Raw genomic sequence first — 11409 nt, 5'->3', positions numbered from 1 at the left:
AAATTGTCGGGTTTACGGCAAATGTGTTGTCCTTTTTAACTACCCTTATTGCATTAACGGTTCTTGAAATATATTGAAATACTCGAAGATTTTTACGACAGATTCTCTTCAAGAGGTGCTCATTTTATTGATATCGCTTAATCATAGAAAGTTTTTATAATCAATATAATAATCACATAATAATAATCTTCTGTTTTAGTAATTTTTTAATGAGCCAGTTTCATGTTTAAAGTGAGAAAAACCATACCTAAAATACTTTATAATACTACTAAGAGTAATTACATTCACTGATACGTACGTATGCAAATTTTTCAAGTAAATTTTATGAAAATGTTATATTGAACCAAGGATTTCATAGACGTTTCAACCTTACACGCTCTATTTTTCACAGGAGAGGAAAAAAAATTAAATTTACAATGTTTTATACATTTATTATTTTCACTGCTTTTTTGTAACTTATTATTTTGATATTAATGTTTATTTTTTAAATTTCTATTTATTTTTTTACATTGATTTTTACTGATTCTTGTTGATTTTCCTTTATCTTCTTTACTTCTTGCTCTTTGTCTTCACTTTTTTTCGTTTTTGCTTTGTCAGTTTCCATATTTTTTACAACGCTCTGTGGTTTAACTTGTTCTTCTTTATTTGCTTGTATTTGTTCATCTTTCTCGTTTGATTTAGCCGTATTTAGTTTTGATTCGATTACTGTTTCACCACTCCCGTGATTTATAACCTTTGTAACTATTTTTCCTGATTCATCTAGTTTTTTGATAGTTGTTGTACTTTTAAAATGGGGTGATTTGGTATCACCGGGTTTTGAAGTATTTTCATCTTTTTTTGTATCATCATTCCTCACAACTGCTTCGGGATCCTTCTGTGCGTTTTTTGCTGTATCTGGCGCTTTTACTGGTTTATTTTTTAACGGAACTTTCTTGCCTGTAGTTGAATCTTCTGGATTGTAAGTTACATTTAACTCCGATTTAACTGTAGCAGGGTTCCAGTAATACTTTTCATAAAACAAATTCCAAAAGTTATATTCTTCATTAAATAAACCTTGTTTTAACTGAAGACGTTTATTTATTTCGAGATATGATTGAAGTTTATTTGTATACGGCCGCCATTTTACTGATATAATTGAGCTCTCATATTCTGTAGGATTTCTGGAAATTATAATAAACATACTTTATATAGTTTTAAATGCATATTTTACTGAATTAAAAATTTCTACTAAAAACGTATTATAAAATATTATATATTAGGGTAACGGATAAACATTAAAGTATATAATGAAATTCTATTTGTCATTAATTTTATAGTAGTATATTAATATTTTAACTCACCCATATTGAACATAATCGGTCCACATCGTCGTCAATCTTTCTCTAGTATCTAAATCTCTATAGTTATTTGTGAATCCGAAGAAATCTAAAATATATGCAGTCTGGTCTCGGTGACTTGCTCCTTTTATCCGATCCATATAATTATGTTGCATATTTAAATTTCCAACGTATGAAAATTCATACAGATATACCGGCTTATCTGAGGCAGCTGCATGTAATTTAGCAGACTTCATGATAGCATATTTGAACATGGCGTCTGAAAAATAATCTATGTATCGCGCCAGACTTGCGCTAGTGACATTTTTGTTATCGAAATATTTTTGCTTTATAGCCCTTATGACATCCTCTTTATCGTTTTCTGATTCAAATTTCAAATCAGCTGGTAAGAAATCAGCGAAGTTTTCATTCATCTCTTCCCTCCACACACCAAATTTGATTGTTCGACTTATGCCTTCCATGTTCGAGAAACCAGTTAAAACAGGTATTCTTTTGAAGTCACCACGTTTTAGGATGTCAAGTGGTGATTCAGTAATGACAGCTCCTTCTTTAACCTTTTCAATGCATGGGGCGAATCCGAATGTGCTATTCCTTTGAAAATAATTAAGGCTGTGGAAGGCCAAGTCCTTGTTCTCAGCATTTAAATAAAATTCTGTTAAATCTTCTATAGTAGCTGTTCCATTATAGCCTATAGCCTGCGCTATGTTCCATGCCGTGCTTACGGGATCACGATTGATTGCAAATGGTGATAATGCTGATCCGCTTTCTAAGATCAACTGGTGGATAATACCATCTGTTTCTTTAGATAAAGCGAGTAATTCTGCCATAGTGGCTCCAACACTGAATCCTGCGAGTGTTATTTTATTGGGATCTCCACCAAACTTGCTTATATTTTCTTTGATCCAACGTAAAGCTGCTACTTGGTCTTTCAAGGCAGCGTTACCTGGTATTTCTTCATTGCCAAGGCATACAAAACCAAATGCGCCTACTCTGTAGTTGAAGCTAACAACGACAATGTCATGTCTAGCAAGATAGCCGAATTTCGCCATATTGCCGCTTCCACCAGAAAACGCTCCACTATGAATGTATACAATCACGGGTGCTAGGTTGTTTTCATTCACTGACAATGGTACAAGTACATTCATAGTGAGACATTCATCATCACCCGCCAGCATGACGTCATCACCGGTTTCCTCGGTTAAGTAGCATTGATGGCATAGAATACTGTTTTTGTTTGCGTAAAACTCGTCGTCCCATGGCTTCACGGGATCTGGGCCCTAGAAAAAGAAATCACCGAATTAGTTCTAAATTTGAAATAAGTGGGCATAACCGTTATTCCAAGATTTTAATTGAAAAATACATAATCGTACCAATTAGGTCTCTCACTACTCATCAATGTTTGATAGATTTCAACCATATTGTATAACTAGCTTTTCGCCCGCGGCTTCGCCCGCGTAGGATTCGCTTATATCGCGCGACATGGTAAGGAGTATTTTCTTCCCATTGAATAGTATGGTTTAGCTCCATCTTCATACCAAGTTTCATCAAAATCGGTTTGACAATAACGAACTTCATCATCCCCTCTTTCAACTCTTTCAACCCTTTTTTCGCGATAAAAAGTATCCTATGTCCTTTCCCAAGTTCAGTTCTATCTTCATACCAAATTTTATCAAAATCGGTTCAGTGGTTTAGGCGTGAAAGCGTAGCAGACAGACAGACAGACAGAGTTACTTTCGCATTTATAATATTAGTAGGGATTAGTAGGGATAATAACTTATCTATTTACCTACAATATGTATGGATGTTTTAAAAAATAATTTCAATTAATAAGACCAATAACAATTTGTTAAATTGTATTTGTAACAGTTTATCCTGTGAATTGCAAGTATAACCTTACAATGTTTATAGACGGTTTTAGCAAACAGATTGTAACTGTTTAATTGAAGTGATTCAAGTTCTGTTCTGATTCTCTGTGTATATAAAGAAACAATGTGCAATATAACAAAGTATAACAGGACATAGATAAATATTAAAGGGTTTTATGTAAAAACGTATTCCTTTAATAAGAAATTACTACCTACATTAAGTTATGATATAGGTTTAAGTAGTATTCATTGATACATATAATTAATTTAATGAATAACTAAATAATGGTTATATTATGAGTAAAAAAATATATTTATATTTTCAAAAATATTATTTTATGATATTGTTTAAGGAATATTACTCTTTACAGCATGGATTTTTGGCTGGCTAGTTTTTAATTTGGCGTGGCAAATTAAAAACTAGCCAGGATGTCTAGGGTCTAGCTAGTTACACATCATATTTTCAAATAAACATGTTACTATTTATTATTTTTCAAAAGACCTAACTCTCCTTGTAGCAATCTGGAATACATAATAGCTGTTAGCCTATGTGTCTCAGCGCAATTGCAGCTTACTAATGGTGAAAGAATTTTTTAAATCGATCCAGCCGTTCACGCGTGACGCCTTGTCAAGGGAAATAGGAATCCATTTAGGTATATATAGATGACAGCTAATAAATTGTATCATTTTCTTCCCGTGCTTAGAAAACGTTTTATATTTGTCTGGTTAAGTTCGTTCCACGAAAAATGGTATAATATATACTTGCTTTGCCGTCGCGGCTTCGCTCGCGTTTTCTTCAACTTAAACAATTATATAATTTCGAGAAAGGCCTTAACCTTTATCCGTTATCCACACTATTCATTGGTGACAACAGAATGAAAATTTGTAGAGCAGTTATTGAGTTTATCGCATACAGATATAGAGACGCAGAGAAAATCTTTGTTTTGTAATTTAGTGATTTATACACATCAGCGGAACACCATGTTCCGCTGATGGCGAACAATGCACAATGGTCCTTATATTATTCCAACATTGATTAGGAAAATAAGTACTTTAACAAGAAAATTACATACGCAAATTATTTTTGTAATTGCTTTCAATATCTATATTTACATACTAGTATATAACACAATCAACTAACCTTAAACTTATTCCTGCCCGTCGGCATTGAGGCGTATGGGATACCATAGAATTCATAATAATCGCCATTCCAATACTTATCGCCTCTCACATATCCAGCATCCAATTTAACCACTTTAAACTCATTCTCCTCCGCTATCACGCTTAAAATTAAACACACGAAAATAAACGTCCACATTTTAGAAACTAACAAATTTAATGATAAACAAAATGGTTCAGTTATCGCAAATCGAAATTGACATAATGATAGATATAATCGATACGAGGTGAAAGATAATTACGTGGATTAACGTATGACGATTAGTTTCTATTACGTGTCTTGTGTTTATTGACTTATTATAAATGAATATAAAATACAAATGTTTTAAGGGAGCCGAGCATGCTTTGATACGAATTGACTATTTTTGGCCAGCTCGTACCGGGGAAGTAATAGTCCCCTATAGAAGATCGGCGTGAAATTGTTGCATGCTACTGTGTTTCGTTCGGTTAGTGGGGGAACCGGAGGCCCGTGTCCTTTTCCTTACCCTTCCCAGTCCTTTGTTTATTCCTCTCGTCAATAATTTCTTAATCCTTTTTAAATTTAAGACGGCAATCCAATGTAGAGGCGTAAGTCTGCAATCGACCTTACGCCTCTTCAAATGTTCCTGGGCGGTGTTAGCGCTTACCAGCTCCATTGCCGACGTTGACATTAAAAAATTTCAATGATTTCAAAAATTCTTTCGCCATCACATAACCACATTTTCTTGAGTCAGTCAGTTTATCAGTCACTCCGGGTTAGGCCAGGCGCAGACGGTACGAGTGGCTAGTAGATTATACTTATCTGGTTTTTGCTCTAACTGAAACAAAAGGAATAGACATTTAAGTTGAGTGGTGGTAGACACAAAATATAACTATCAATTTGTGATCTTACATTGTGATCATACAAATTGCGCAATGTCTAAATTACGCAAACAATATTGTCATCTCATGTCATACATAAAATATACGCTCTCACATAATACATTATCATACAAAATATCCTTATACAATCACTTACCATCAGGCATTGTCGCTATAATTGAATACAGCGAGTTTACACTTCATAGACGATGTAAACAGCGAACTCCAAACAATATTCAGAAGTTAAACTTTACTAAGAACAAGACATCAAACGCAATGCCCCCATGTAATAAGCCTGGTCAACAGATTCTGTTACACCGTCAACGTTTATGGAACTATATTCTAATGTGGATAAAAAATGGCATTGGAATTGAATCTATCATAAACACCAGCGGATATAAAGTGATTCTACTACAGGGACGCAGGTTTCCTTTGAGGGTTCAGACCATAGATAGAGAAAAGCTATACTACTATTCCGGCGTTTATTTTTAATATTTTTTTTACTTGTTACTGTGAAAACTAAATAGCAAATATTCCCATTTACACAACATCGTTTCGATATCATGTAAATTTGAATTTTAATAACATAAATATATTATTTTTGAACTACTAAACACCAAACTCTGTTAAAATTCACAAATTAACAGTGAGGACTGAACATATTCCTATCCTATCCTATCCTATCCTTCTCAATTCCTACTAATATTGTAAATGCGAAAGTTTGTAAGGATGTGTGTGTGTGTTTGTTGCTCTATCACGCAAAAACTACTGAACCGATTGCAATGAAATATGGTACGTTGACAGCTTGACAACTGGAATAACATATAGGCAGAATATCCCGATATTCCTACGGGATACGGACTTACGCGGGTGAAACCGTGAGGCGCAGCTAGTACAACTATAAAATCGATGTAGAATATTTGTTTTAAATGAATACATGTAATATCGATTTAAATGTTACAACCCGGTATGAATGCAGTCAAAATTTGTTTATTAGAACATTGTCCCTTTTCATTAGGGTAGTTGGGATTACTAGGGTTATGAATAAAACATATTGGGGGTTAAAACCAATTATTAATGAGTTGTTTACGGCTAAAGGGTTATCTGGATCTCGGTGTTTCAGATTGGGTTAATATCGGGAGTGGACATTTAGTGACCTCTTTGAAATATTAATTTATTGACGGTACCAACCCATGTACTCTTACCCTCGCTTACTAAGATGGTACCGTCAGCATGGAAAGTCGGTCAATTAATTTTCAACTGTGTTTGGTTTTGTAAGTTATTAGCAAGAAGTCGTAGGATTGTTTGATACTACAATACAATTTATTATACGTAAATAAATATGATTAACAAATGAAGATGAAAGAAACAAGAAGGTTAATACTAGATTCCATTACTAATTGAATATTTTATTGAATAGGGTGATACAATAGCATCATAATTAGGAAGAAAATATTATAATAACCGAGATATTCTATTATGTATGTTATATTATTATGATTAGACATACTATCGAATTGCGGATCTATGTTTTATAGTCATTTGAATTCGGACATTTTATTATGATACTATAAGGAAAAATAGTACCCGTATTAAAATAAAATAACTTAAGCGGTTCGTCCCGGTTTCGCCCGTGGTATAAAGCGTTAACTTACTCAGAGATCGCCTACATATCCAACGATGAAAGAACTTTATAAATCGGTCCAATTGCTCCTAAGATAAGCACGTTCAAACAAACAACTCGGCTTTTTATTAGTACAGAGTATAGATTATAACTCATATGAGATAACATGTGCAATATAGAATAATCCTCAGCGTACTATTTCACGTGTTAAAAAATTAACATTCTAAAACTTATACCAACAACAAACATGAAAAATTCACCTGAAAAAATTCGGCTATATTCGCGCCATCTGCTCAATGATTTATATGCTCTGTTCCAGGAATACGTAGACTGGCTGCGATAAATCTGCGCAAAGGAAATCTCGAATAAAAGATCGTTTGACTTATGTATTGTGTTCTAATGTTGCGTTGTCACATGGGAAACAGGCGATACATTTGAATGTGCTTGGATTATAGTGGAAATTACATATTTGGAGTGTACTACCGCCTATTGAGTGACGCCTTAACAAATATTTTAAATTGGCGTTGAAGTCCAGTCATACAAATTTATACAATTATGTGTGTACTTATGAAATTAAATGAATAAAATGTATGACTATTCTTTATTATATTGAGGTGATCAAAATTTAATTTTTCAAATCACACTTTATTTTTACATTAATTATTTATTTATTAAAAAGAAAAAAAAAATTATGTAACACCCAATAGTTTCGAACTCAATCAATAAATAAAGAATTATTTTTTACAAATATATACCACTAAAGATATCAGAACTAGATCAAATTTAAATAGGACCACAAGGAAGGTAGCTTACAAATAAAAAAAAGAATCTTAAAAATTTGTTAACCCAGGAATAACACAAAAAATAAAGTCGAATTCATAACTTCGTTTTTGAAAGTTAATTGAAAAAGTCACCGACGTACCTTTAACGCTCCAGATTTCAAAATGAGACCAAATTATAACAATTTGCTAACAAACAAAAAGTATCACAATCTGTTAAAAAACCTTACCTAAAAAGGCTTTAGTTATCCATTAACAAATCCAATCAAAAAACATTAGATTTTTGAAATGTCGGTTAGAATTATTAACATACAGTTAAACTTTCCATGAAAGATACATAAACATGGCACCTGTTTCCACAAATTTCATGATAGGACAACGCTTCAAACTTTTTTAATAACATCTCAATATGGACTTTGTTATTAGATATTAAACTTATCTGTGTACGTTTTTATTATAATTTAAAATAAACCAACCTTCAAAAAATTGGTTTAATGAACAATGTTTTTCCATCGCATTAGATTCCGGTATTGATTTATTCCCGGTCTCAAATACTCGCATAACGTAAATTAGATGCCCTCCGCGGTTTTACCCGCGTAAGTCCGTATCCCGTAGTAATATCGTGATAAAATATTGCCCATGTGTTATTCCAGTTGTCCAGCTATCTACGTACCAAATTTCATTGCAATCGGTTCAGTAGATTTTGCATGAAAGAGTAACAAACAAACACATACTCATACATCCATCCTCACAAACTTTCCCATTTATAATATTAGTAGCATTTGGCTTTTCACGCACATGTAACTTCATCATCTCTAGATAAAATTGTCTTGTCACAATATTAGTGTCCACACTCCGAAATGGCTGTACCGATTCTTATAAACTTTTTTGTGCCTATTGGTCTTAGAATTGGTCAGCATTTATTGTTCCCTAAAAGATAAGATAGAAGCGTTCGCCGGTACACCTAGTAAATATATATCATGCTGTAAGGGCTATCACTGGGTAGCCAATAAGTTCATCTCTATGGGCATATAACACCAAGACAACTATGAATAGACTGTTATTGGACTTAGGTAATGGTACAAGTTGTAGGCTATAGAGCTATAAATGCCTAGACTGGACAATAAACATTTAGTTGTAACTAATGTTATATTATGTTCCTGATTTGATTCATATAGCAATATTTTATGGCACAGGTTATATATACAACCTGGAGATAAAGATGGATCTGTATTGAGAAGTTACGATCGCAGTTTTATATGGCAACAAGATTGAAGAGTTAAGAACATTAAGATGAGGTCACTGAAGTGATTAGTCCCCGCTATGAACTATGATCTAGATTGTTTTGGATTGTAGTCTATTGAAATAAAGTCAAGATTAATTTGAATATTATAAATAGAACAGAAAAAAAAAATTATATTGTATGCTATAAAAAATATAAATACACTAGCTTTTTTTTTATAAAATATATATTTTCGCATGACTTGCACCAACCCGCAAAAGGCTAGACGCAACTTGATTGGTGGAAGACGATCTTAAACCCCACTTTAATCCGAGATAAGTCGGAACGTCGGGACACCCTCGCCCAAGCACCTGTACTATTTTATTGTCACAATAGTATTCCAGCGATATAAAAATGAGTACCGTCTGCAAAAAATAATATAATTAGTATAATACGGCAAGCAAAACGTTTTATGTTTTTATATATTTATTTATTAAACGTCTTACATTGGGAAACAATCATTGTGATATAATGTTTAAAATTTATATAGCTAACAACTGCTTAATACACTATGTATATTGTTGTTTTTATAAATGTATTATTGTACATTTTATTTTTAAATTACTATAGGCATTTAACGTGTCATTTTTTTGCATTCGTGTTAACCATTCTTTTACAGTAATTGTCATTGGGATCGATGATACTGTATGTATCACGTAAGAAATAAATACATGAACGTTATACGTAACACAATCTTTATAATCTAAACTCATCCTGTATATAACTTCGATTTGATTTGTCTCAAACACAACATGAATTATTAATATTACTTGCACCATACCGACGTCTGGCACACTTCGATTGCTGGATCTTAAATCCTAGTTTAGTCCCAGATAAGTTGCTACGTTGGACACCCTACCCATAAGCTCACACCTGTCTGCATTGAATTGTCTGATAGATTTTACATTCGTTTAAAATGGGGAGGTATAATGCAATGTGTGCGTTTGTCTGTGAAGCGAAGATTTAAAATAGCTGGGCTTTTTTTTCTCCTTGTCAATGAATACACAATTACGTATTAATCAAATTTTGCTATAACATTTTGGTAGGCGCATTGAAATCTATTCAAGACAATCTCATTTAATTATATTATGGCAAAGCAAAATGATATGGAAACTGTTTAAAAATTAAACATTATTTATTTTGTGGAGATTTGTAATAATACCTGCGTCATTTATTATATCAATAATATAATATTTTTTAAATTATAAAGCATTTTTATAATTTGCTAGAAACTTTGTTTATTTCATAGACAATTCTTAAAATTCTAAATACTTCTCTTATAATTCGTGCGCCGTTACACGTAAGCTCATAGAAAGAGCAAATACAATGCTGATATCGTAAAATTACTAGAAGCAGCTGTATTATGACAGGGGGATAAAAAGAAAAATAAGGTTGTCCATTACCAGGGGATTATGGTGTAAGGGTGTCGTGGATTTTACGAGAAAACAGCAAATATAATAGGAAATAAATTTTCGGTAAAGTTCGGTGTTTTTAATTATTATACCTATGTACTTTATAGACATCCAGTATGCTTTAGTATGAAAGTGTGTGACTTTCGTCATTATGGATGGATTAATTATTATTCACTTAACGTGCGATAAACTAGCCTTTGTCCGCGACTTCGTCCGCGTGTTTATGAATATATCAATACCTATTATGAAGATTAACGCTTAAACTCAAGCTTTTTGGTCGTTTTATTGTAATTCTATTTAAATATTGATTTGATGAAATTGCGATGATAAAGTTACTTTATGGGGTCATTCATAAAATGTGGTTGATAGAAAACAACATGGTGAATATAGTTCATACTTAGAGAAAATACAAAAATATATACTAGCAAAAACTTTATGTAATTACTCAGATAGGTACAACCGTAATTCTTGATTTATCATCTTAATATATTATATAAATTACTTGTCATCTTGAGAAATTTTGAAAGAATAGAAATACTCGTCATCTTGTTTGTCCGCGATGGACTCCTATCCTACTACTCAACCAATTTTTAATTCGCACACCATGTGCAGTTTGTTCCAACTTAAAAGATAGCATAGTTTTTATTATTTCAATTATAGTAAATGAGTACGCGGGCGGAGCCGGGGCATGCAGCTAGTTTATTATAAATTATTAATTATAAATAACCGCAACCCCGTTTGCTTTGGCGGTTTTTTTTTTATCTCATCAATTCGTGAGATCTCTAAGACCACATCCTTATTATTTTCAAGCTACTTAACTGTATTATAAATAGCCATAAATAAGCATAAATTAACGGGAAAGTGAGAAACTTAATCCACGTAAAGACACGTGGAACCGTCACGTGTTAAATCGGTAAATATTATCAAATTTGCATTTTCATCCAATTATCAATTATTCAGATTGGTTTGGGAATGTAAGCAAATCAAACACTAGCCGGGGGCTTCGCATCTAAAATTCATGTGTAGCTGGAGCGAAACGCTGGCCAATTCGCCGATTCGAATATACCATAATAGTTGATGCTTCTGGTAAT

General features: G+C 32.8%; 1 protein-coding gene across 1 annotated transcript; it reads right to left on the bottom strand.

Moving 5' to 3' along the window:
• Positions 1 to 496: 496 nt before the first annotated feature.
• Positions 497 to 4555, bottom strand: LOC119828748 (esterase E4-like). Its single transcript, XM_038350991.1, has 3 exons — positions 4344 to 4555; positions 1341 to 2614; positions 497 to 1160 (listed from the first exon to the last, which is right to left on the bottom strand). The coding sequence occupies exons 1-3, from the start codon at positions 4518 to 4520 to the stop codon at positions 497 to 499; spliced, it is 2115 nt and encodes a 704-aa protein (XP_038206919.1). The 5' UTR covers positions 4521 to 4555.
• Positions 4556 to 11409: the final 6854 nt, after the last annotated feature.

The sequence above is a fragment of the Zerene cesonia genome, chromosome 8, assembly GCF_012273895.1.
Source record: "Zerene cesonia ecotype Mississippi chromosome 8, Zerene_cesonia_1.1, whole genome shotgun sequence".
Lineage (NCBI taxonomy): Eukaryota > Metazoa > Arthropoda > Insecta > Lepidoptera > Pieridae > Zerene > Zerene cesonia.
The sequence above is the reverse complement of the archived record's forward strand: the minus strand, read 5'-3'. Positions and strand labels throughout refer to the sequence as shown.

Coding starts and splice junctions, on each gene's coding strand:
- LOC119828748 (XM_038350991.1), bottom strand. CDS start 4,520: ATGTGGACGTTTATTTTCGTGTGTTTAATTTTAAGCGTGATAGCGGAG. Junction 2,615..4,343: donor CGGGCAGGAATAAGTTTAAG/GTTAGTTGATTG, acceptor TTCTTTTTCTAG/GGCCCAGATCCCGTGAAGCC. Junction 1,161..1,340: donor ACCGATTATGTTCAATATGG/GTGAGTTAAAAT, acceptor TATAATTTCCAG/AAATCCTACAGAATATGAGA.